The following is a 25913-nucleotide window of genomic DNA, read 5'->3' as shown; positions in this document are numbered from 1 at the left end:
TTAGATCGGAAGACAAGATCAGAGGTAGGGCCGGCTGGGGTTGGGGTCAGAGAGGATCAGGGTGGGGCCGCTGGGCCGGGGCACTGAACAAGCAGGAAGGCCAGGTGGGAGTGAGGTGTGGACGGGGAAAGTGGTGGGCCGGGGCAGGGGCCAGAGGGCGGCTGAATCACACTCAGAGATCTGTCAGCTCCCTTCTCTGGGGATGCTGCAGCCCCATCACGTCCCCCAGGCCCCACTCAGAGTGGAAAACATGTCTCACCCGAAACCTGGTGGGGTAGGACGGGAGCTTCGGCGGCCGCCTGTGCGGGAGGCCCAAGGTTGCACTCGTTCCTCTGGAACATCGCCAGCCCCTCCTGGGCAGCTGACACCTTCTCACGACCACCTTCTACCTCCTGCCCTGCCCCAGGGCCTCAGGGTGGGTGACACCCACTGTGCCACTTTCTGGAGGGGAGAAAGGATACGGCAAGATCCCTCAGGGCCCGAGGTCCCCCTCTCGTCCTGCCGAGAAGGGCAGAGACCCAGAACAGAGGGCCCGTCTCTCAGAAAGAAACACTTCCAAGGCAGCAGGAGGTGGGGGGTGGGAAGGATTTGGAGAAAGGCAAGGGTGTGGCGGAGGGGGGCCTGAGAGCCCTTCTGGCTTCCCCTCCCTCACCCCACTTCCATCCCTCCTCTGTCCCCAGAAATAAGAATGTCTAAGCCCCTGGAGGCCGAGAAGCAAGGTCTGGACTCCCCGTCAGAGCACACAGGTGGGTGGGAGGGGAGTGGGGGCAGGGTTGACCGTGGGCAGGGGGAGAGGGGCAGGTGGGAAGACAGCAGGGAGGGGACAGGTGTGGTGGGGGTGGCTGGTGACAACACATCCTTTCCCTCTCTTTACAGACACTGAAAGAAATGGACCAGACACTAACCATCAGGTCAGGAGGGAGTGGCTACGAAGGAGGGGGTGGGAGGGGGAGAAGGGAGTGGAGGGGTCTGAGCCGGGCGGGCCAGGAGGTCAGAAGCTGCTTCACTGCATTATTCCCATCGCCCTGCACCTACTTTCTCTTTGCAGAACCCTCAGAATAAGACCTCCCCATTCTCTGTGTCCCCAACTGGCCCCAGCACCAAGGTAAGCACCTGTCAAAACAGCCAGGGAAGGGGGTGGTGCTTGGGAGAGGGTCCTGGCAGGCCTGCCCCAGGCCCAGGGCCTGAGGGAGCACCAAGCCCTGGTACCTTGGTGACAAGGTTCCTCCCGCCCATTCTCACCCCTGGGCTCCCGCCCCAAGCCTGTGACTCACCCAGGCTCCTTCCCCTTCCCTAGAGGGTGGGGGTGGCCAGGGAAATCCCCCCCACAGCCCCAGGGTGATGAACAACAGGAAGCCAAGGGCCCCGCCCCCATCCCGACTTCCCTGACCCAGCAGGGGCCTGCACCACTCTCTGCCCCCCAACACACACATTTAGGGGACAGCCTAGGTCAGCAGACTCGGTGAGGACAGTTATGGGATGCAGGAGGAGGGGATGATGGGGAGGCTGGAAACAGCCAAAGGATGCAAATTCCAGGTCCAGATGGGGCCCCTGCTAGGTACTGCTGGCTTCCTGGGGTTTCTTGGGCCCAGGTCTCCACCTTCCAGCCTGGTCAGGGCAGCAGGCAGGCCCAGAGCACCGATGGTGGGGGCAAAGGGGGCAGGAGCCAGACCCTGACCCTGATCGGTGGTGGCCGAGGGGTGGGGTGGGAGGCTAGGAGCTGTTCCCCACCCTGCTGCAGCCTTGCTCTGTGACCATGGGAAAGTCACTTCCCCTCTCTGGGCTTCTCAGTTTCCTCTTCTCTACCACTGGCTGGGGGGAGGGGGCAGTCAGATTGGATGGCCCTCGGAGGTCACAAAGTCTGGTGTGCCCCGATGCTGCAGTGGGAGGACAAAGTGCTTTGTGAGCAGGTGTCTTCCCTCCTGTACTGAGCGCTTTGCACGAGGCCCGAGGGAGAAGCGCTCTGGGTCCCGACCCCCTCGACCCTCTGACTTCAGGCTTGGCTCTTGCCTTAGCCCTCGGAGTGGAGCATGCCCCCACTCTGTCCCTCCTCAGCGGAATTGGATCTCGCCCTGCCGCAGCCTCCCTTCTCTTGGGGAAGCCTTTGGGGCCGAGGGAATGAAGGGGTCTTTCTCCCCTTCCCGGACCTGGGCTCCATCCACATCGAGCCCATTTCTCTGGCCTTTGCCTCTCGGCATCTCTCCACCTCCTCTGTGTCAGTCTTTCCCTAACTGCCGTGATTCATGGGCTCCGGACGGCCTCAGATGTATCCACCACGCACCACTGTGGATGATTATTTACATAATAATTTTGCTAATTGGCTCAATTTCTAAAAACACTTTATTATGGAAAATGTGAAGCAGACACAAAAATAGAGAGAAGGGTATAATGAAAATAAACCCCCAGGTACCCATCAATCAGCTTCACCAATTACCCACTCATGAACCGGCTCGATTTTCAACAGCTTAAATAAATGTTTTTTAAATGGAAATTTCATGAATGGAAAACCAGAATCACTTGCCATGGAAATAAATGCAATGATTATTAAAATTTACCCAGAGCCTCTTACGTGCCGAAGGGTCTAGACCCGAGGCCTGTTCTCTGTTTATTAAAAGAAGCGATTAGCCAATATTGGAGAGGTGTTAAAGACATCCTAGCACCAAACCAAGGCTTTCTTAAGATAACCAGAAAGAATGAAAAGGCACCAAAAATGGAAGAGTGTTCTCACCATGGCATTCAACGTTATATTTTAAAAACTTTATATTCAAATATGACACACGTCAAAACACACACAGATGCTCAGTGTATGACGCTTTGCATGTCCACAAACCAAGCACACCCACGTCACCAGCTCCACATCAAGAAGCAAAGCACGACCGGCCTTCTAGAAGCCCTTACTGCCCCTGCCAGGGGTAGCCGTTGCCAAATGACCCAGTGTCATTTCACGCTGCATCCCTGTAGCCCTTAAACTTTCTGACACTTGTGTCCCATAATTTGGTACATGCCACTCACTGTGTGTTATCTGGCCTTTCCCTGACCTCTGTTCTCTGTCTGCATTCCAAATGCCACCCTGCTATGTCACCTCTCATAAGTTGCTTTCCCTCTCTGGACCTCCTTTTCCAAAATGGTGTTGGGGTATCAGGCCAGAGGATGGTCCCAATGTACGTGATCCATCAAGCCACGCCTCTCCCCCACCCCTACATGTGCTTTAGCCAGCAGGACTTTCAGCCAATAGCCGCTGTGTCCTGGCTTTTCTTTTTGAGACAGGCTCTCACTCTGTTGCCCATGCTACAGTGCAGGGGTGTCATTGTAGCTCACTGCAACTCCAACCTCCTGGGCTCAATTGATCATCCTGCCTCAGCCTCCCGAGTAGCTGGGGCTATAGATGTGCCAATGTGCTCAGCTTGCTGACTGGCTTTTTATCTAGGAGAGGAAGAAGGCCAGGATGGCTCTGTGCCGGTCTGTTCTATGGGTATGAAGCAATATGAGTCCATACCATACTCAGAGAGATCCAGAGGGGCTCGGCAGACCCCGAGGACAGAGGCTGAAGCCTGGCAGTACCTGGGCCACATCTGGCCTGTCCACAGCACAGGACATATGCTGTGCTCTGCTTGTCCTGCCAGCGTTTTTGTTTTAGACTTTGAAATGAGTGACTAGTAAGACAGCCCACCCCCATTTACCCTGTCCCTGTCACCCTTTGGTGCTGTCTGCCTGTCCCTGTAAGCATTTGAGTTAGTGGCCTGCATTCCAAGGTGGCGGTTTTAACACCCTAAGATAATTCTTCCAACCACAGCCTGCCAGCCAGCTCCCTGGGACTCCACAGCTCACCTTGTCCCAACCCACCCGGCTTGTTGGACAAATGGAGTAAGACTCCCTCTGGCTGACGCAGATGAGGGGTACAGGACCCAAGACCCCTTTGTTTGACCTCCCAGGTGCCCCATGGCACTCTTTTCCATTTGGCAGATGGGGAAACTGACTCCCAGGAGGGGAAAAGCACCCTCCAAAGGTGACCTCTCCTGTAGAGAGTTTGGGTACAGGTAGTGTGTTAGCCCTGTCTGATTGATGAGGAAACTGAGGCCAGAGGAGTGGTCTGAGGCCCCCAGCCGGCCTCACCTCTGTACCCCAGTCTGCTCCTCCTGTGCCAGCCTGAGGCTGCCATCGCCACACACGTGCCCTCTCTTTGGTTTGCAGGTGGGCATTCTCTCTGGCCTCCACTTAACATTCTGGGGTCCCGGACCCTGCCTCTCTCCCCCCCAGATCAAGGCTGAAGACCCCAGTGGTGACTCAGCCCCTGCAGCACCCCCGCCCCCCCAGCCGGCTCAGCCTCATCTGCCCCAGGCCCAACTCATGTTGACAGGCAGCCAGCTAGCCGGGGTAAGTACCTGGGGAAGGACAGGGACGGACGGGGGCACAAACCAGCCACCTCCCATCAGTGGCAGGGTTGGTGGATGAGGTGTTCCACCAAGGCCATGACCACTCTCTCACGCCTGCCTCTTGCCCTCCTGTCCTCCAGAAAGACTTGTCCCTTCACCTGCGCTTGGCTCAGCCACTAACCCCTCTCTGCCTTCTCTGCTCCTCCCCTGCTCTGGCCCCTGCCGTTCCCCCCCCATCTGTCCCCCCAACAGCTCACGGCGCTGATGCCAGCTCAGCAGCAGCTCCTCCTGCAGCAAGCGCAGGCCCAGCTCCTGGCGGCCGCCGTGCAGCAGTCCAGTGCTGCCGCCGCTGCTAACGCCGCCGCCGCCGCCGCCGCCTCCTCCTCCTCCTCCTCTTCCTCCTCCTCCTCTGCCTCCTCCTCGACCTCGCAGCCCCCAGCCTCCTCTGGGGGAGGTGACCTGCCACCACCACAGCCTGCCAGCCAGCCCCCCGGGACCCCACAGCTCACCTTGTCCCAACCCATCCAGCTCACAGCACAGGTAAGGGCAGCCACTGGGCCCACACGCCCTCCAGCCCAGGACGTGCAAACGCTGCAGCGGGGGTGCGGGCGGGGCTGCTGGTCCACGTGGACGTGCCAGGCTATTCCTGGCAACCCTAAGAAGCCTTAGGAGATGTTGCCCTCCCATCTTACAAAGGGGTCAAGTGAGGCTCCCCGGGAGGAATATCCCACATGCTGGCCCTCCACCTGACGGAGCGCCAGGCTAAGCGCTTTCCGTGCGTCCCACTGAGGGGTCACAGCCTCCTAGGAGGTTGACATCATCATCCTAACTTATAGGTGAGCAAACCACAAGCCACTCCCGTGAACGGTACCCGTGTGGGTACAAACAAAAGGCTGGAAGTCATAATTAGTGCCCCACGTCATGTCCCCCGGCTCATCCAACAAGATGATCCTTTCAGAAAAGGGGTCCATGTGGGTTACAAGTGTATTCAAGTAAAAAAAAAAAAATAGAAAAAGTATCATGATGTATGACTTAGGAAGTGCTACATCCTCTCTCCCATGCTGGAGTTGGCTCGTGTGCAGTTAACCAGGAATTAGTGGCTGTCTCAGTTTCCTAGAGCTGCCATAACAAAGTGCCACTAAATGAGTAGCTTAGAACATCAGAAATGTGTTGTCTCCGACCACGAGTCCAGGTGTCGGCAGGGCTGTGCTCTCCCTGGAAGCTCCAGGGAGAATCCGTCGTCGTGCTGCTTCTGGCTTCTGGTGGTGCCGGCGATCCTTAGTGTCCCATGGCTTGTAGATGAGTCACTGCCATCTCTGCCTCCCTCATCACATGGCCATCTCCTCTGTATGTGTGTCTGTATTCAAACTTTCCTTTCTTGTAGGGACACCAGTCATTGCATTAGGGCCCAGCTTACCGACCTCATTTTCACTTGATTACATCGACAAAGACCCTATTTCCAAATAAGTTCATGTTTGCAGGTACCAGGGGTTGGGGCCTCCATATGTCATTCTGGGGGACAGGACCCAACCCGTAACAGTGGCCAGGAGGTTTCCCATGAGGATAGCCTCACGGGAGGGGGAGCAGAGCAGGAGCTGAGCAGCTTCCCCTTCAGACAGGCCGCTCCTCCAGCCCACCCCCGTCCGCACCTGCTCACGTCGCCCATTTGTGCTGAGTGTCTGGTTTCAGCAAGCATCTGAGTCTGTGGTGTGTGCTGTCCTGAGGTGGGAAGGTCCTGAGAAGTCCTACAGCAAAGAGACCTGTTTAACTTCCCTTAGCCTGGAGTTTCCCTCAATGACGACTCCACAGGTGGCTTCTCTCCCCCCAGCCACCCTCTTGCACAGAACGCCGGAGGGCAGACACTGTCTACCTAAGGGAGTTGTCCAGCCTCCAAGAGGCTGTTCTCTTGACAGAGTCACCCCTTCAGACTGGCCCATTCCGTTACAGACCGATGCTCCCATTTAGGACTTCCCTTAATGCTGAGCTGACACCTGCCTCCTTAGAACTCCCTGCCACTGGGCCCAGCACCTCGGAGACACAGCAATCCGGGCCACTGCTCCACGATGGCCCTTCCAGACACAGCCTCCCAAGACCTGGCTCTCCACATTAACCGTAACGATAGTCTGTACCGGGCACTGTGCCAGCGATGACCTCTTTGAACCCACAAATCTTCCCTGTGGAGGCTCTGAGTGGCAGACTGACCTGCCCCAGGTCATGCCGTGAGCAGGAGTGGCAGAGCCAGCCTGCAAGCCCTGGGCCATAACCACATGATCTGCTGCCATGATTCCCAGCCCCTCCCACCCCGGCCACCAGAGACTCCTGCAGCAGGTGTAGCACCTTGGGTGAGCAAGGCCAAGGGCTGGGGCTCCTCTCAGGGGCTGGGCTCGTTCTCCTTTTTACTTGGAGGCCTGTTCCCTTCCTTTACCTGGATGGCTCCTCTTCATCTGTTAAGCCCCAATTCCGGGAGTCCACACCTCCAGGAAGTTGTATTGATGTCCCTCCCTCCAGCTGTGCCTGATTATGCCTGAGGAAATACCAGTTAAGGAACAGAGACTAGAGGGAGGGAGGAGCGACAGGGCAGCCTAGTGCAGACCCAGCCAGGCAGGAGACACTCCTGTTAATGCACCCCCAGAACTGCCTCCCCCAGCTCTCTGGGGACCCTAGCAGCAGCAGGCTGACCCTCTGCCACTTGCTGTCCAGCCCAGGCCCTGATTGTCAAGGTCTCCTTCAGCCCCTCCCTGCCAAGTCCTTTCCTCTGGCTCCTCCCTCCCCGGCTTCCTTCAACTCTGATCTCTCCCTGTCTGTCCTCAGCTTGTTTTCTGGGAATTCTTTCTCACGGGCTGAGCTGCCCTGTGACATCATTTCCCCAACAGCACTTCCTATGTGCCAGGCCCCACGCTGGGCCCAGGCCGCAGTGGGGACCAGCTCCTCCTGCCCTAGCTGCCACCGCCCCAGCCCTCCCCAGCCCCGAGCTTGAACTTGAACGGCTCCCCCACAGCCTGCGTTCCACTTCTCCTGCCTGCTCAGCGCTGCCGCTGCCGCCAATTCGGTCATTTCGCAGACATTTCCCGGCCTCCTGCATGTCAGGCCCTGGCAGGAAAGCTGAAGATTCAAAGTGAATCGCAGCTGTCCCTGCCCCCTGAGGGGCTCCCCATCTTGTCCTGAGACAGGCACATCTCCAAACCACTAAGAAATGTTTCACTTGGAAAATGCTAAGAAGCCCAGGAAAGAGAGTCAAAAGCCCTCCTAACCTGTCATTTTAAACTCATCTAAAGTACCAAGGAAAAGTTCCCTTCCATCCCTCTGATGTCAGCTTCTGAAGTCATGCCAGTTAAACAGTTTGGCAGGATCCTTCCCTGCAATTTCCTGGCTTGCACAGATGAGGGGTGATTACAATACGGTTTCATAATTTGTCTGTCCGTTGCCTGGCGCGATGCGATGCCTTCCACCGAGGGGGCCGTGTGGATGCTTACTGAATCAATGAGGGATGTTTTGCTGCAGTTTTTCAATCAAGGGAAGGGAAGACATCTCTCCAGGGGAGTATTTCAGAATGTCTGGGGTAGGCATAGGCATTGATTGAAAACTTACGTTAATGGTAAAAACATCGTTTTATATTAGAGCATAGGGGGAAAAATCCCTATTTTTGTAATAGGGCCATGGAAAATAAAGCTTGACAAAATCTCTTAGGCTAGTAGGACCTAGTGAATAAAGGTTTCCAGGGGAAACCTACTGGATGTGATGTGAATGTGGGAAAAGAAGTGTGACCGTGTGTCTGAGGGAATCAGGAAGGCTTTGGGGTGGAGGCAGGATCTGCACTGAGAGGAGATGAGTAGGAGTTTTCCCGGAAAGGGCTTCCAGGCAGTGGGAATGGCAAGTGCAAAGTGAGAAAGCAGAGGCGGGAGTTGCTGGTGGGGGAGCCCAGGGTGGAAGAGGGGAGGGTGAATGGGTCAGGCAAAGCCCAGCTCCAGGGGGCTGAAGAGGACAGGGAATGTTCAGCTCAGACCTCTGAAAAAGGCCTGGCCTGGAAATCAGGCCCATCTCCAGGAGTCTGTCTCCCTGTTTCATTTTTAGATAGGCAACATGGGTGCCAGCATTTCAGACTTGCAGTTGTCCTGCCCAGGGAGATAAAACACACCGGCTGGGCAGCTTTGAGTCAATGCCCCCCCACCCCTGAGACGGCAGGGTCAGCCCCACCTAGACCTCGTGACTTGAAAGTGGGGCGGGTAATCCCCCCAAATTGCTTGAAGAAGGGGCAGTGGGTACCTGGCCCGCCAAAACTGCCCACCTGGAATCTGCCGCTGTTTGTCTGTCCAGGAATTTTAGCATAAGGCAGCACATGACGTAACACAATCCATATGTACCATGTTTCCCCGAAAATAAGACCTACTCATAAAATAAGCCCTAGCAGGATTTCTAAGCATTTGCGCAATAGAAGCCCTACCCGGAAAATAAGACCTAGTGATGGGCGTGGCTATGCAGCATATCTGCATAACCCATGCATTTCGTTGGGGAGCGGTAAAGAAGACAAGTACCCCTTCTCATCAGCCCCATCTTGACAGCTACTATCCCAGAGATGATCCAAATGGTGCGGGGAGCCCCACCAACAGGGTCGGCTCCCCCTGTCAGGTCCCGGCCATGCTGCAAGCTGAGGCTTTGAGGGGAAAATAACACATCCCCTGTGTTATTAAGCCCTAGGGTGTCTTCTTGAGGAAAAATAAATATAAGACCCTGTCTTATTTTCGGGGAAACACAGTACGTGTTTTTTCTCCTTGTCGAATGGGTCTGTGTTTTGTGGCGGTCTACCCTACTGCCAGGACTTTCTGGGCTCCATTTGGCAAGGCCAACCTCTGGGGAACAGGGGACAGAGAAGAGCCCACACTTGAGAATGGCCACCTCCTCCACCCCATCTTTCAAGCTTTCCCTAGCGGAGGGACTAGAATAATCACAGTCATTTATTCATTCGACTGACATGTATTGAGTACCTTTTTTTGCCAAGTGCCGGTTCATGGCCTGAGGGGGTAGCTGTGTACCAGGCAGAGGTGGTGGCCCTTGAGGACCATATGCTCTGGTAGGGACACAGAGAGTAAACAAACAAACCAGCAAAACAAGGCAGTTTCAGAGTGAGTGTAATGAAGAAAATGAAACAGGGCAGTGTCTGAAAGCGAGGAGGCCACTCTCAGTGGCGTGGTCAGGAAAGGTTCACTGAGAAGGTGGCCTCAGGGAGTCAAGGCCTGAAAGAGTCAGTCATGGAAGAAGCCGAGGAAGAGCATTTCAGGAAGAGGGGACAGCAGGTGCAAAGGTCCTGAGGTGGAAACCAGCCTGACTTATTCAGGACACAGAGGAAGGTGGTATGGCTGAGCCCCATGTGTCACTCATGGGCGAGGGGCAGACACATGAGAGCGAGAGGAGAGGCGGGCGGGACTCCGGTTTGCAAGGTCTCATAGGCCAGCACCAGGGGTTTGAGATGTTTTCTAAGTATGATGGGAAGCTGTTGGGGGTTGTAAATAGTGGGGGGGTGACATGACCAGCTTGACCCTTTAGCAAGCTCCTCTCGCCACTGCCAGAGGGCTTCTGGGCAGGGATGAGAGTAGAAACAAGAGCCCAGCAGGAAGTCCTTGCAGGCATCCAGGTGGGAGGTGAGAGTGGCATGAGCCAGGAGGGTGATGATGGGGGTCCTGGGTGCTATTTCGTACGGACTGGGTCGGTCAAGGATGACTCCTAAGATTTTGGCTTCGGCAACTGGGTAGGGATGAGCTGTTCTCCTGAGTTGGAGACGACAGGGAGAGCAGGGTGTTTTGGAAGCTGGGGTAGGGAACCAGGAGTTTCATTTTGGACATGTTAGGGTTTGAAGAGTCTATTAATCACCCAAGTGGAGACACCAGGTAGGCAGGTGCATCTTCGAGGCTGAAGCTCAGTGGAGTGTTGGGGCAGGAGCTGGGAGTTGTTAGCTGTCAAGAAGAGAATGGGCTCCATAGCCAGAAGGGGTCCCTCCCTCGAGAGCTCACCGTTGAGTGGGGTGATGTGAGGGGGCAACGGCAGCAAATGCTCATCTTTGAGGGTATACTGTGATTTCCAAAATGCTTTCAGGATCATAATAGTACTCAGGCCTCAGGACAGCCCAGTGAAGAAATAGACATTATAATTCCCATTTTACAGATAAGAAAACTGAGGCCCCAATAGAGAAATGATTCAGTAATAATAACTACCATTTATGGAGGTCCAATCAGGTAACCAGGAATCGGGCATTCTATATGCATTGTCTCATTTAATTCCTTTAACAGCTCCGTGAGGTGAGAATTACTGTGGTGCCACCTGAGGAAACTGAGGCTTGAAGAGGGTAGGGGCCTGCCCACAGTCCCATGGTGTGTGAGAGGCAGTTAGGTTTCTGGCATCTCCAAAGCACAGGTCTTTCCGTGACACTTGCACTATTGTCCTGTACAGTTAAGGAGGCCGAGGCCCAGAAGGGAGGGTGGCTCCGCCCCAGTTCACACAGCAAGAAGCAAGAGGGCCAAGACTCAAATCCCCAGGTTTCCAAGCTGGAAGGGACCCTTGCACCCCACCGCTGTCACCTCCCCCCAGTGTAGGCACTCCCTCAGCACTGCTGTTGCCCGGTGGGGATTCCCCGCAGGTGGCTTCTGTGACCCGGCCTCACTGCTTCCGGGGCACCATGTCCACTGGTGGACAGACTGACACTGCCCAGAGTGTCGGGAAGCCTGTCCTCATTTTTTCTTAAGTTTTATTTTATTTCTAATCAACAAACAATACGTGCATGTATTTATGGAGTACAATGTCATGTTTCAATGCATGGATACGTTGTGGAATGATCAAATCAGGCCAGTTGGCATCCCCATCTCCTCAAATATTTATCATTTCTTCGTGGTGAGAACATTTAGAAATCTTCTCTTTTAGCTGTTTAGAAACATCCGTTTATTATTAACTGTGGTCACTGTGCTGCACCATAGATCGCCAGAACTTAACCCTCCTAGCTAACTGAAACTTCGTACCCTTTGACCAAGGGCTCCCCTTTCCCTGTCTGCCCCCCTTCCTCATTCTGAACACAACTGATCACAATATAATTTGCATGGTGCCCAGGCCCCACCCCTAGTCTCCGTGTCACGGAATGGGGGGTCCAGAGCTGGTCACCATTTGCCATATCAGAGAGGCAGTCGAGTGTCAACTCTCACGCCAACACCATCCCAGTCGCAGTGGCTGCCAGGGTGCGTGTGGAGGCCTGTGGGGTGGGGGGCGTGAGGCCACGGGGGGGGGGGGGGGGATGGGCCCTCCGCCCTGCGCACTGGAGTGAGGCACACACCTGGGCCGGGTGGCCGCAGGCCGGCTCTGGGGCCCAGGCCTCCTCCAGTTCACTCTCTTGGCTTTCTCTTCCCCCTCAGGTGGAACCCAACCCAGGCGGGGAGAGTGGGCGATTACACTCCAGTTCACTTGCACATCATATAAACTGCGCACCAGTCATCTCTGCCCCCATCTGTGGCCAAAGTCCCGGCTGTGGCAAAGCACAGCCAGTCTGTCCCGAGGTCTCACCTCATTCATTCATTGACGATGTATCGATCACCCGAACTGGTCCCCTCCCTTCTCAGCGTCGGCGGGGTGTGCTCGCCTCTGCGCTGGGCTGCCCCACAGGCCAGGGGGGAGCAGTCGAGCCCCGAAATATGCTGGCCTGGGGCTGTTCTCTGCCCTCTCTGGACTCACGCTGAACTTCTCCATCTGACTCGGACAGAACATGCCCCCAGTGGCTTCAGACGGTCGCGCAGCCTCTAGATTGTGGAGAAATGGTGCCTCCTACCGGCTAATGCCAATCCTGAGCCAGATCGCTGTTCACACAGAATCTTCTCTTTCTCCCATTCTTTCCTTCCTTCAGTCAGCAAATACTGAGTGAACATCACCACACCCAGGGGATATCGTGGGGAATAAGGCAGCCACGCTTGTGCCCTCATGGAACTGACATGCACTGGGGCTGGGGACAGAGACGGGAAGCAGATAATTGCTGTGAGGGAAAGAAAAGAGTGTGACGTCATAGAGAGTGACAGGAAAAGGAAGATTCCTTGTCAGCGCTGTGGCCAGAGAAAGCCTCTCTGAGGAGGAGGCATTTGATGGAGACTTCAGGGGTGGGGAGGGGTCGGCTTTGTACAGATCTAGAAGTGGGACTAGCAAAGGCCCTGAGATGGGGACCTCTTTGTGGGTTCAGTAACAGGAAGGAGAGCTGTGGGGCTGGATCGGAATTAGGGAGCAAAAGAGTTGAGTCGCCTGAGGTGGGGAAGGAGAGGTGAGCCCGGGACTGGTGAGCAGTGAGAATTTACATTTTAGAACAGGGACCTGGAGTCCACAGACCACCCCTGGAAGGGTCTGTGGATAGAATTCAGAGGCTCCATCAACTTGGATAGGAAAAAAAATTATATCTCAATTTTTACTGTCTTCTAACTGGAATATAGTATTTCCTTCTATTGTGAATGTCAACAGACTCTAAATAGTACTATTAGCAGTACTTGGACTTTGTCACCAATATTTTCATATTCTCTCTCTTTTTTTTTTTTTTTGAGACAGAGTCTCACTTAGTTGCCCAGGTTAGAGTGAGTGCTGTGGCATCAGCCTAACTCACAGCAACCTCTAATTCCTGGGCTCAAGCAATCCTCCTGCCTCAGCCTCCCAAGTAGCTGGGACTACAGGCATGCACCACCATGCCCAGCTAATTTTTTTTCTCTCTTTCTATATATATATATGTGTGTGTATATATATATATATATATATATATATATATATATATATATATGAGTTGGCCAATTAATTTATTTCTATTTATAGTGGAGATGGGGGTCTCGCTCTTGCTCAGGCTGGTTTCGAACTCCTGACCTCGAGCAATCTGCCCACCTCGGCCTCCCAGAGTCATATTCTCTTATAGTTGTCGCAGATCTCTCAAAATATTGTTTTCACTCGTTGTTTTGAAATAAGTCATCAGACCTATGCCTGGATCTTGTTAATGTGCTAATAAAGAAGCCCGTAGATTACTATGTCACAATTTGAAATATGTTTGATGACGGTATTTCAATATAATTGATTTCATTTGAAATCCTATCTATTTTCGTGGGTCTGTGTAGAGACAGGGTCTTGCTCTATGGCCCAGGCTGGAGTGCAGAGGCTTGATCATAGCTCACTGCAACCTGGGACTCCTGGGCTCAAGTGATCCTCCCATCTTGGCCTCCCAAAGTGCTGGGATTACATGTGTGAGCCAGGCCCTCCCCCCCTTTTTTTTGCACAAACAGTAGCACATCCTACCCACTGTTCTGCCTCTTGAGTTTTGCATTCAACAGGGTATTCTGGAGATTGTTCTGTATCAGGACACAAAGATGTCCTCATTCTTTTTGATGACTGCGTGGTGTTCCACTGTAAAACTCCACCCTAACTCATCCAACTCATCCTCTATTGCTGCAAGCTCAGCTTGTGTCTCCTCTTGCTAGAACACCACTAGCGCTGCGTATAGCCTTCTATGGAGATCATTTTGCCCAAGTGTGAGTATATCCCTAAGATAAATTCCTGGTCATGGAGTAGCTGAATCGAAGGGCATAGGCATTTGTAATTTTGATAGGCCAATTACCCTCTCACCAGCAATATACAAAAGTATTGGTTTCCCCACACTCTCCAGCTGTGTTTATCTTTTTTGATATGACAGGTAAAAATGGTATCTCAGTGCAGCTGTAGTTGGGTTTATCTTCTTGTGAGTGAATCTGAATGTATTTTCATTCAGAGCTGTTTGTACGTCCTTTGCCGTGCACCCTCCAGACCCACCTGTCTGCTGTATTACTAACTGGCTTGTTAGGTTTTCTCTTATGGATTTGTAATTGTTCTTTATATATTAAGAGAAATCAGCCCTTTTTGTCCAGTTGCCTATATTTTTTCTCAGTTTGTTCACTGAGACATTAGTGAACTCGGTTTGTGAACTCTCATTAGTGAGACTCAGTTTGTTCACTGGTCTTTGGAATAATGATGGCATCAGGAGGAACTGAGGCACATGTGCTGTGCCCCCAGACTTTGCAGAAGGGAAAAATTGTAACTAACATGTTATAGCTTTCACCTGTACCTAAAATTTGCCAAGTCAATGAAGACACATCAGTCTTTGTACATTAAGATACATACATGGCTGGACGAGGTGGCTCACGCCTGTAATCCCAGAACTTTGGGAGGCTGAGGCAGGAGAATCTCTTGAGGCCAGGAGCTTGAGGTTTCAGGGAGCTATGATTGCGCCACTGCACTCCAGCCTGGGCGACAGAGTGAGACCCTGACTCTCAAAAAAAAACCCCCCAAAAACAGATATATATGTGGAACACCTACTGAGTGCTAGATGCTATTCTAGGTGCTGAGGATACAGCAGTGACCGGAATGGTCAAGATCACGCTCCCGTGGAGCTGATGTTCCCGTGAGGTGCATGCTACGAATGAGCAAGCAGGAAGAGCAGTACCTGGAGCTTGTGCTAAGTCTTACGAAGCAGATGAAAGGGGAGTGATAAAGGGAGGCGTGGCAATGGACTGGTTTAGATTAGGTGGTCCAAGAGGGCAGCTCCCAGGAGGTGACTTTGTGTTAGGACCAAGACATGAGTGTAGGAAGTGGAACTGTTCAGTAGAGGGAACCTTTACACACATAATCATGTGTAAAGGCCCTGAGGCAGGAACAAACTTGGTGCATTCGAAAAACAGAAAAGGGCTGGATGGCCAGAGCCCAGCCAGCCAGGCCGAGAGGGTGGTGGGAGTTGAGCTCAGGGAGACTAGTGCAGGTCTCAGAGGGCAGATGAAAAGCTTTGCTTGTATTGAGGGCTACAAGAAGCCATTGGAGGGTGTGTGGAAGGGGGTTTTGCTTTTTTCTTTTGGAAATGTTTAAATACAAAAGTAGAGAGAATGATATTAATATAATGAACCCCACATACACATCACCCAGCTCAACAGATACCAACATTTTGCCAATCCTACTGGCACATAGGATTTCACCTATATTCCTCACTTTTTTGGGTGGGGGAGTTGAATTTTCTTTTCCTCTCCTTCTTTTCCTTCCTCATTCTCCTTTTTTAAAAAAAAAAACAACCTTGTTGTTGAAGTATAACAAATACAGAAAAGTACACAAATCCTAAGTATATAGCTCAGTGAATACTCACAAATGCAGCACACCCATGCACCTGGCACCCGGCCCAAGAAACTGAGCCTGGCCATCCCTTCACAGTCCCCCAGTGCCTCCTCCGGTCTCTGCCTCCCAAACTTCTCACCTGCAAACAGAACACAAATGGAGGCAAACAGGATGTCCTCTAGGGTGACTAGCTTCTTTCACTTAATTACATTTGGGAGGTTGATATTGTTGCATGTGATTTTAGAGTACAGGCCACTCATTTTCATTGCTGTAGCATTCCACTGCATCACAGTTTATTTACTCATTTTGCTATTGGTGGGTACCTGAGCTATCTTCAGGTCATAGCTGTTTCATTTTTATTTTTTATGTTATTTATTTATTTTGGAGATGAGGTCTTGCTATGTTGCCCAAACTCCTGGGTTCAAGTGATCCTCCTGCCTCAGCCTCCTGAGTAGCTAGGACTATCGGTGCATGCCACCATGCCTGGCTAATTTTTGAAATTTTTTTTAGAGATGAGGTCTCAGTATGCTGCCCAGGCTAGTCTGGAACGGCTCAGCTCAAGGGATTCTTCCACCTCAGCCCCGCAAGCAGCTGCGATTACAGGCATATGCCACTGTCCCTGGCTAGGTGCTGGCTATTTCAAATGGTCTGCGTCAACATTCTAGCACATGACTCGTGGTAAACACATGTACACAGTTATGGTGGGTTACGCCCAGAGTTGGAGTGGAATTTCTGGGTCAGAAGGCAGTTGTGTGTTGAGCATTAGTAGATGGTGCCTGTATTAGTGTGCTAGAGCTGCCATAACAAAGGGCCCTGGGCTGGGTACCTTAAACAACAGAAATTGTTTGTCTCACAGTTCTGGAGACTAGAGGTGTGAAATCAAGGTGTTGGCAGGGCTGGTCCCTTCTGAGGACTGCGAGGGAGAATCTGTTCCAGGTCTTTCTCCTTGGCTTGCAGTGGGCCATCTTTTCCCTGTGTCTCTTCACAGTTTCTTCCCTCTAGCCATGTCTGTCTCTGTCCAAATTTGCCCTTTTTATAAAGATACCAGTCTTATTGGATTAGAACCCACCCCAATGACCTCATTTTAACTTGATCATCTGCAAAGATCCTATCTCCAAATAAGGTCACACTGAGGTTCTGGGGCTTAGAATTCCAATATAGCTGGGGTTTTTTTGCGGGGGGGTGGAGGGGGGCACAACTCAACCCATAACAGTGCCAAAGAGGTTCCCAGAGTAGTTGTACCAATTTATACACCCACTGTTTGCTGGAGTATTTTAAAGCTAATTCCAGGCATGCTATCATTTGCTTTGGGAGTGTTTTAAAAGGAAGAAAGACTTGGTCCGGTTTGCATTTTTAAATGAGTCTATTTGTTCTGCAGGAACATAAGACAAGGCAAATATTTCAACAAGAAAGAAAAAGTAAATAAAGAGTGAGCCCTCCTGGGACAGCCCATTTGGGACTCTCTGGTACCCCATGGTCCAGAGAGTCTCTCTCTGGTGCCCTTAGCTCAGGGATGCTGTTCAGTGACCAAGTGGACCATCATTAACTGCCCAGGCCAGACTGTGCATGGAACAGCTTCCTGATTTCAGCCCTGTGGGGTTCAAGTGATGCAGAGGGAGAAACCTGGCCAGGGCTCAGGCTGTCTTTCTGTCCATCCCCTTCCCTGCCAGGACATACAGCAGCTCCTCCAGCTCCAGCAGCTGGTGCTTGTGCCAGGCCACCACCTCCAGCCACCTGCTCAGTTCCTGCTGCCACAGGCCCAGCAGAGTCAGCCAGGTAAGGACCCCACCCTGGATGGCCTCCCTGACACCACCACAGAAGTCCCTCACTTTCCCCTCTCCTGCTCACCCCACGTGTTCCCCTTTGTCTCCCCAGGCCTGCTGCCAACGCCAAATCTATTCCAGCTACCTCAGCAAACCCAGGGAGCTCTTCTGACCTCCCAGCCCCGGGCCGGGCTTCCCACACAGGTGAGACTGTCCACTGAGTGTGCCAGGCTAGGCCAGTAGCAGGAGGGGTAGAGAGGGGAGAGAGCAGATCACTCTGCCAGTGATCTGCTGTGGAACCTCAGGCAAGCCACTCTTCCTGTCTGGGTCAGCCCCTTCTTCTACAGAATGAGAGGAGTCGAACCAGACTAGTGATTCTGTTTTTGAGACGGAGTCTCGCTCCTCTGCCCCAGGTAGAGTGCAGTGGCATCATGATAGCTCACTGCAACTTCAAACTCCTGGGTTCAAGCGATCCTCCTATCTCAGCCTCCTGAGTAGCTGGGACTACAGGTTTATGCCATGATGCCCAGCTAATTTTTCTATTTTTAGTATAGATGGTTTCTCGCTCTTGCTCAGGCTGGCTTCGAACTCCTGAGTTTAAGCCATCCTCCTACCTTGGCCTTCCAGAGTAGAGGATTACAGGTGTGAGCCACCATGCCCAGCCAGACTGGTGGTTCTTAACCCTTTCAGGCACATGGACTCCTCTGAGAATCTGATGAAAGATTTAGATTCCCCCCAAATGCACAAGTGCACAAACACATGAAATTTCAGGGGCTTGTAAACCTGTAGGTTATGAATGCCTTGAGTCTTTTCTAGCATGGTAGCTGGAGGGTTCTCAGAGCAAGGTGTCTGTTAGGTACTAATTCACATCTGCTTCTTAGACCAGAGACGGAAAACAGGACCCACAAATGTATTTTATTTGGCTAATGTCAACTAAATTCCAAGAAAGCACCAGATCTCCAGCTTCTCTTGACAAACCAGAAGATCTGGCAATTCTGGATCTGTGTCCACGTAGTGGCTTGGTGGCAGTGAGCAGCTGGCTTGGCCACTGGTAGGAGCAGGGTCCTCATAGGCAGGGTGCCAGCTCTTCAGGCCACCTCATTGCCTGGACCCCAAGGCCTTTTTTCAGTTTGATGCCTGAGTTCTAGACTTTAATAATAATCTTTCAATACCCTTTACAAATTTCAAGCCTTATTCCCACTCAGTTTTGTTTACAGCCCTTTCGAAAAATATATGAATTATTTCAGAAAGACCGAAAAGTTTAGAGTCTAATAGAGGTTTTAGTTACAGTTCTGAAATCCAAAATGCTCTGAAAGTCAATTTGTTCTTGTAACGTTGACATCAGAACTCATTTGGCTGCAAAAGCTGCCCTGCCCTGACATGAGGCAGTGTATGACTTTTCTGTATTCCCCTCTGTGTGGTATTCCTGCCGCTGCAGAGATGTTAATGTGTAAATGTGTCTGATTGTGGGGTAATGCTTTGACCCTGATGGAGGGTGCTGGGTCACATTATCTGTGATTTATGCCCTATGTAGGCTTTCTAAAACCTGAAAAACTTCTGAATTCCAAAACACATCTGGCCCCTGCCGTTTTGGAAAACAGATCAAGGAACTGGGTGACAAACATCCCTGTACCCACCACCTGCTTCAGATCTTTTATTTTTAGGGTAATGAAGCATTCCAGATGGAGCTGTTGCTTTTTTTTTTTTTTTTACTTTCACTTTATTTGCAATCTACTCATTTTTTTAAGACTTAATTTTTTTAGAGCAGTTTTAGATTCACAGCAAAATTGAGTGGAAGGTACAGAGATTATCTCCTACCTTCTGCCTCCACTCATGCACAGCCTCCCCCATGATCAACATTCCCAACCCAAGTGGAACCTGTGTAACAATTAATGAACCTACAGTGACACATCATTATCACCCAAAGTTCACAGTTTACATTAGAGCTCACTCTTGGTGGTGTACATTCTATGGGTTTGGACAACATATTCATTTTTAACCGGATTCTCTCAACAGCCCCATAGGGTAGGCAGAACCGCAGTGATTGTTCCCATTCTGCCGAGAGGGAAAGTGAGGCCCAGGGAAGTAAGAAGCTTACCTGAGCTGCCCAGCAATTCTGTGGCAAGAGCCAGTCCTTGATTCCCCAGCCTGAGAGGAGGATGAAATCACCTGCCCCCAGCTCCAGGAAGACAGCCCTAGGCAAATGAAGCTGGCCGCTTCTTTTGGGAGTTCACAGGCTTGAAGGGACCGTGCCAAGAGCTCCAGGCAATGAGAGGACCCCTGTAGGGCAGCAGAGTCAAACCTTTAAAGGGACGGACAAAGTGTGGAGGGGCCCCCTGGGGCAAGTGGAGGGGAGTCTGCAGGAAGAAGCTGGGCCTCAGAGAGGGAGGCGCGGGGGGCTGTGCAGTCATTGCTGAGCCCCCCGTCCTGGTCCTCCGTCCTGCATCCCACCCACCTGCCCACCCCACCAGGCCGTGACCCGCCCCACGCTGCCCGACCCGCACCTCTCGCACCCGCAGCCCCCCAAATGCTTGGAGCCACCGTCCCACCCCGAGGAGCCCAGTGATCTGGAGGAGCTGGAGCAGTTTGCCCGCACCTTCAAGCAACGCCGCATTAAGCTGGGCTTCACACAGGTCTGGGGCCACCGGGCAGGCTGATGGCGGGCGGGCGTGGGGACGTGACCAGACGGTGGGCCGGGAGGGGCGTGGCCCGGGTGGGGGGGGTGCCCAGCGCCCGAAGGCCCCGCCCTGACCTCCGCCCCATGCCCGCCCCACCGGCCCAGGGTGATGTGGGCCTAGCGATGGGCAAGCTCTACGGCAACGACTTCAGCCAGACGACCATTTCACGCTTCGAGGCCCTCAACCTGAGCTTCAAGAACATGTGCAAACTCAAGCCCCTCCTGGAGAAGTGGCTCAACGACGCAGGTGGGACCAGGCTGGGGCTCCCGCGTGGGGGAGGGGGCGGGCTGCGGCAGGGGGAGGCGCCGTCTCACGCTCTTGTCTCCGGGGCGCAGAGACTATGTCTGTGGACTCAAGCCTGCCCAGCCCCAACCAGCTGAGCAGCCCCAGCCTGGGTTTCGACGGGCTGCCCGGCCGGAGACGCAAGAAGAGGACCAGCATCGAAACAAACGTCCGCTTCGCCTTAGAGAAGAGTTTTCTAGCGGTGAGGCCCCTGCCGTCCCGGGTGGCCCTGAGGGGTGGTGGGCAGATGGGCCCGGGGCTAACAATCCCTCTGCCCCGGCAGAACCAGAAGCCTACCTCAGAGGAGATCCTGCTGATCGCCGAGCAGCTGCACATGGAGAAGGAAGTGATCCGCGTCTGGTTCTGCAACCGGCGCCAGAAGGAGAAACGCATCAACCCCTGCAGTGCAGCCCCCATGCTGCCCAGCCCGGGGAAGCCGGCCAGCTACAGCCCCCACATGGTACCAGGAGCCCTCTGGGGGGCAGGAAAGCACAAGGCTCAGCAGGCTCCTGCGTGAAGCACGCCCTACCTGGTTGTCCACAGAGCCCAGAACCGAGGCAGGGAGTCACTCCTGGGGACAGGCTGTCACATAGATGGAGCACAGTTACACAGGGGCACATAATTTCCAGGGAACTGTGATCTTATGTAGGAGATACAAGCACCCCCAGATGCACACTGACACAGCCAGATATGGAGTTATCACAGGGACATAGCCACACAGCGATGGATATGTATGTCCAGGGACATGGTCCAGGTAGTGACACAGGCTCGCAACCATGCGGAGACAGGCAGAGGAGCTTATTTACCCTGCAGGGACATCATCACACCCATGGGTGTACTCATAGGTCCACAGGCGCACACAGACCCATTTGGTATCGGACACAACTGGGACATCTTTTATTCCATCCCTTTATTTCCATTCATGAAAAGGGCTGTGACGCTCCAGAGAGGAGCCCCTGCCTGGAGTGGTGTGGATGGAAAAAGGAGGGACTGTCTGGGCTGAGTCATAAAGGATGAGAGAGTGTCACAGCCCCGTGAAGAAGGAGAAGGTCCTTCCAGGCAAAGGGACCAGTGTGCACAAAGGCCTTGAACCCAGGGTGTCCCAGCCTGATTTGAGGAACTCCAGTGCAATTTAGTATGGCTGGAGCTGCCATGTATATGAATGAGGGTGGGGGCAAGGGGCAGACACCCCAGGTTTCAAGATGAGGAGCTTGAATTTGAACCATGGGCAGTGAGGGGCTAAGGAGAGATTTTGAGCTGGGGAAGGTTTGGCTAAATTTAGTGAGGCTTCTCGGGCTGACACAAAGGTGAAACTGGAGGCTGGGAAGCCAAGAAGGAAGCTGGTAGATGGTACCAGAAGATCAGGTAATATGACATCCCAGCACTCTGACACAAAGATTTGTGTCAATTTAGCCTCATAAATACCCCCCCCACACACACACCACACACTTTAGATTGGCTCCTTCCTTGCCTGGGTCACTTTGAACTGTCTCCCGCATTGCTTTCCAACTCCACTCTCAAAAGGTCAGTGAAAGGAAAGGATTTTTAGTTTCGAAGAACTGACGACAGCGGGCACAGAGAGAGCACTGGCTTCTTCAGGGGCACTGTGGCTGCAGACAGGATGCAGCCCTGCAGAGACTGGCCAGGGCGGACAGGGTCAGATGAGAGATGGGAGCACTCTCAATTGCAAATTTATACTTTCCTTCTTGTGGCTCAGGATCACCCGGGGTAAAGGTGAAGAAAGATCTGATGGAAAGCACGTGGAATAACACAAATGCAGCATTGCACCCAAAGTCCCCGTTTCCCCCAACTGGGGGCAGGGGAGCGGGAGTTATTCCCACAGGGAGTGTCAGGGTCAAGGGGCTGCTGGGAGACAGTGACCTAACCATACCTCCTTTCCTCTCTCCCCAGGTCACACCCCAAGGGGGCGCGGGGACCTTACCGTTGTCCCAAGCTTCCAGCAGTCTGAGCACAACAGGTCAGGGAGGGCAGACGTCGGAGAGGGGGGACTGGGAGGATGCACCACAGGCTGGAGCCTGAGATTCTCTCGTGGCTCTGGGCATCCTTGGGCCTCAAGGCTGGGCCTGGGGGTGTGGGGGGCATGGGAGGGATAGAGAGGCAGGGCAGTCCCCACCCTTCCTATGAGAGAGCAACTTGGCTTTAATCTGCTCCACAATTTAATCAGAAAAGCATGGGATTGGTAAAAGTTGAGGCACTTGGGTTTTGGGCCTGGCCTCTGTCATTTATAAGTTGTGTAAATTTAAGAAGTTACCTTAAGTTTGGGTGCGGTGGCTCACACTTGTGATCCCAGCACTTTGGGAGTCTGAGGTGGGAGGATCGTTTGAGGCTAGGAGTTTGAGATCAGCCTGAGCAACATAGTGGGACCCAGTCTCTACAAAAAATAGAAAAATTAGCCAGGTGTGGTGGCACATGCCTATAGTTCCAGCTACTCAGGAGACTGAGGCAGGATGATTGCTTGAGCCCAGGAGTTCAAGGTTACAGTGAGCTATAATTTTGCCACTGCACTTCAGCCTGGGTGACAGAGTGAGACCCTGTATCAAAAAAAAGTTACTCTACCTCCCTGAACCTCCGCTTTTATAAAATTGTGAATGTGTAACACATACAGAAGATATATACATAAATACATACATATAAGAGTGTATGTATGTGTACTCTTGTACCCAGAGTCCCCTTTCCCTCTCACTGAGACAAGGCATGTTTAACACCATATATGAGAGTTATATAAAAGAATAATATAAAATGAACGCCATTTTGCCCCTCCCCAGGTTAAGAAATAATAAGTGGAGATTTATAAAATAGTAAAGGCATGCCTGGCACTGTTCTAAGCTCTTTATCAGCCGGGTGTGGTGGCACAGGCTTCCAGAAGAGAGATTGGAAGTTCTGAAAGGTTAAAGCACTTACCCAAGGGCGCAGGAGTTTCTGCCCCAGAGTCTGGGCTCCTAGCCCTCCCAGGTGGCCCGTCCTGGGCTGCCAGCCAGCTGCCCTGCACCCTGTGCGCCTTCCCTGGCCTCTAGAGGGAGCAATAGGGCTTTGTCTCCTTGTCCACGTGAAATTGGTGCAGGGCGGGGCATGCGTAGTACCAGCGCATCTGGCACAGGGCACAGGCTCAGTAGGTGACAGCTGCTCTTACTTTGATTACTGTGATTGCTGTCACCATGGCAGAGGCACAAAGAAATAGCTCTGGGAAGAGAGGGCAGGAAGGTCTAGGTCTGTTCTGACAGGAGATGCTGCGTGAGCTGGGTGGGGAAGACAAGTATTTGACCCCGAGTTCCTTGTTGGGGGATGAGTGGAAGCTGAAGACCCCATCTCTCTGTCTCTCTCTGGCAGTTACTACCTTATCCTCAGCTGTGGGGACGCTCCACCCTAGCCGGACAGCCGGAGGGGGTGGGGGCGGGGGCGGGGCTGCGCCCCCCCTCAATTCCATCCCCTCTGTCACTCCCCCACCCCCGGCCACCACCAACAGCACAAACCCCAGCCCTCAAGGCAGCCACTCGGCTATCGGCTTGTCAGGCCTGAACCCCAGCACGGGGTAAGTGGGTGCAGGTGGGGAGGCTATCGGGAGAAGCAGGGTCTCGCTGCTGCTTTCAGGGTGGGGAGCTGCACCCCAATTCTGCTGGTGGGTCCCTGCCTCTGCTAACGCCTCTGCTTTGCCTCTTGCAGAAGCACAATGGTGGGGTTGAGCTCCGGGCTGAGTCCAGCCCTCATGAGCAACAACCCTTTGGCCACTATCCAAGGTGCGTGCTGCCTCATGTCACTCCCATCGTCACCAGCCCTGCCCCTCCAGGGCCTTGAGCCCCCCCATTGCTGCTCCAGCCATGCCATCCTGCCCCCGCTCACTGCATCGCTCACCTCTTCATACCCATCTCGCCTTCGGGGAAGGTGTGAGGGGTGCTGATGGGGGCCGGGGGGACAGATGGGAAGACGGGTCACACTGGGCAGGACGCTGGAAGGCAAAGGTCTCCCCTGGCCCAGCGTGCCCCCAGCCCAGCCTCTCTCTCTCCCCGCCAGCCCTGGCCTCTGGTGGAACCCTGCCCCTTACCAGCCTTGATGGCAGCGGGAACCTGGTGCTGGGGGCAGCCGGTGCGGCCCCGGGGAGCCCTGGCCTGGTGACCTCGCCGCTCTTCTTGAACCACGCGGGGCTGCCCCTGCTCAGCGCCCCGCCTGGCGTTGGCCTGGTCTCCGCAGCAGCTGCAGCTGTGGCAGCCTCCATCTCCAGCAAGTCTCCTGGCCTCTCCTCATCCTCTTCCTCCTCCTCCTCCTCCTCCTCCTCCTCCTCCTCCTCCACTTGCAGCGAGGCGGCAGCACAGACCCCTGGAGGCTCAGGGGGACCCGAGGCAGGGTCCAAGCCTGAGTGAGGGCCCGCCATGCCTCCCCTCCCACTCCTCTGACCCCCACCTAGGCCCCCCGCCCAGGAAGAGGGCGAGGAGGCCAGCAGCGGGGACGCAGAGGGACCTCGGAGCAGGAGTGACAAGGGAGGAAAGACCAAAAAAACCCCAACCAACCAAAAAAAAAAAAAGGAAAGAAACCAACAAAAAGAAAACCAAAAATAATCACAACAGAAACCAGCTGCCCCAAAGGAACCAGAGGTGAAAAACGAACGAACAAACAAAAAAAAAAACCAAAAAGCAAACCAAAAAATCCCCTACAAAATCAAACCAACCAAAAACCAGTCTGGAGCCAGACCTCAGTGTGCTCACCCTCACTGCTACGACACCAAAAAGAGCCCCAGCCAGGGGCGGAGGAGCCTCGGCAGGTCGGACCTCACGCCACCGAGCCCTGGCTATGGGGCCAACCCCAACCCTGCCTCCTCCAGCGGGGGCTACAGAAGGAAAAAGAGAATATGCCAGCCTCCTGGCCCCAGCCCCAGCCCTGGGCCAGCGAAGACAGGGCACAGCCTAGGGCAGACGGGCTGGGGCTCGGAACCAGCCGCCAAATGTTCTTTTCCAGAAGGTGAAAGAGAAAGGGCCTGAACAACCTTACACCAAATATTCAGTAGCTTCATCCAAAGGATGTACAGAATTTTTAGCATTGTGCTCAACAGAATGTGTCCCTATCATGTGTCCCCCTACTCCCTGGCTCCCCCGCTCTCCCCATCTGGGCAGGGGGGTCTTGCTTTAACCTCCTCCCTCCCCCCAGCCAGGGGAGAGTTCAGGGGGCAGGCCTGGGGATGACTGCTCATCCCCTGCTCCTCCCCTTCTTCCCCTTTGAAGGGTGGGCTAGGCCATTTTGCCAAGTTCTAGCTCTCACAAGTCCCTCCTCAACCCTGTCACCTTCTCGGCTCTGGAATCTACGCCCTCCCCAGCCCATGGGAAGGTGGAAATTTCAGATAAGAGGGGATGAGGTGAGGGCATTCAAGTTGTCTTTTTTTCCATCTTGTCTGTCAGTTTCCCTGAAAAAAAAAAAATTCATATTCCAGTGCCTATCCGTGGGATCCTTCACGTTCTTCGACATTAACCAAAAACCAAAAAGAGAACTCGCCTCGCTCTTCCCCTCCTGCGCCCCTCTGACACTGGCGAATGCCTCTCCTCCCCCACATGCACACACGCACGCACCCCGGTGGTGGGGGTCCTCGAGATGGCATCCCCATCAGGGTCCCCGTGGCAGGGACAGTGCCATGACCTGTGGTCCCATCCAAGAGGGCACGGTGGTGGCCACCACTTCCACGAGACCTC

General features: G+C 53.5%; 1 protein-coding gene across 3 annotated transcripts; it reads left to right on the top strand.

The window, feature by feature from the left end:
• The first annotated feature begins 679 nt into the window (after window positions 1–679).
• Window positions 680–25660, top strand: POU2F2 (POU class 2 homeobox 2). Of its 3 annotated transcripts, XM_075993122.1 has the most exons (15): window positions 683–746; window positions 877–911; window positions 1049–1105; window positions 4258–4374; window positions 4626–4913; window positions 17168–17273; window positions 17373–17464; window positions 19780–19893; window positions 20043–20184; window positions 20274–20422; window positions 20504–20680; window positions 22132–22198; window positions 23569–23770; window positions 23902–23975; window positions 24250–25660. In XM_075993122.1, the coding sequence occupies exons 1-15, from the start codon at window positions 689–691 to the stop codon at window positions 24594–24596; spliced, it is 2025 nt and encodes a 674-aa protein (XP_075849237.1). In that variant the 5' UTR covers window positions 683–688; the 3' UTR covers window positions 24597–25660. The 3 variants fall into 3 exon arrangements, with proteins under 3 accessions (XP_012613954.2, XP_075849238.1, XP_075849237.1); XM_012758500.3 differs by lacking the exon at window positions 4626–4913 and having other exon boundaries at window positions 680–746; XM_075993123.1 differs by lacking the exon at window positions 23902–23975 and having other exon boundaries at window positions 680–746; window positions 24250–24417.
• The last annotated feature ends 253 nt before the right edge of the window (window positions 25661–25913 follow it).

The sequence above is a fragment of the Microcebus murinus genome, chromosome 16, assembly GCF_040939455.1.
Source record: "Microcebus murinus isolate Inina chromosome 16, M.murinus_Inina_mat1.0, whole genome shotgun sequence".
In the NCBI taxonomy this organism is placed as follows: Eukaryota; Metazoa; Chordata; class Mammalia; order Primates; family Cheirogaleidae; genus Microcebus; species Microcebus murinus.
This window is presented reverse-complemented; position numbering and strand designations above follow the sequence as displayed.

Coding starts and splice junctions, on each gene's coding strand:
- POU2F2 (XM_075993122.1), top strand. CDS start 689: ATGTCTAAGCCCCTGGAGGCCGAGAAGCAAGGTCTGGACTCCCCGTCA. Junction 19,894..20,042: donor TTAAGCTGGGCTTCACACAG/GTCTGGGGCCAC, acceptor CCACCGGCCCAG/GGTGATGTGGGCCTAGCGAT. Junction 20,423..20,503: donor TAGAGAAGAGTTTTCTAGCG/GTGAGGCCCCTG, acceptor CTGCCCCGGCAG/AACCAGAAGCCTACCTCAGA.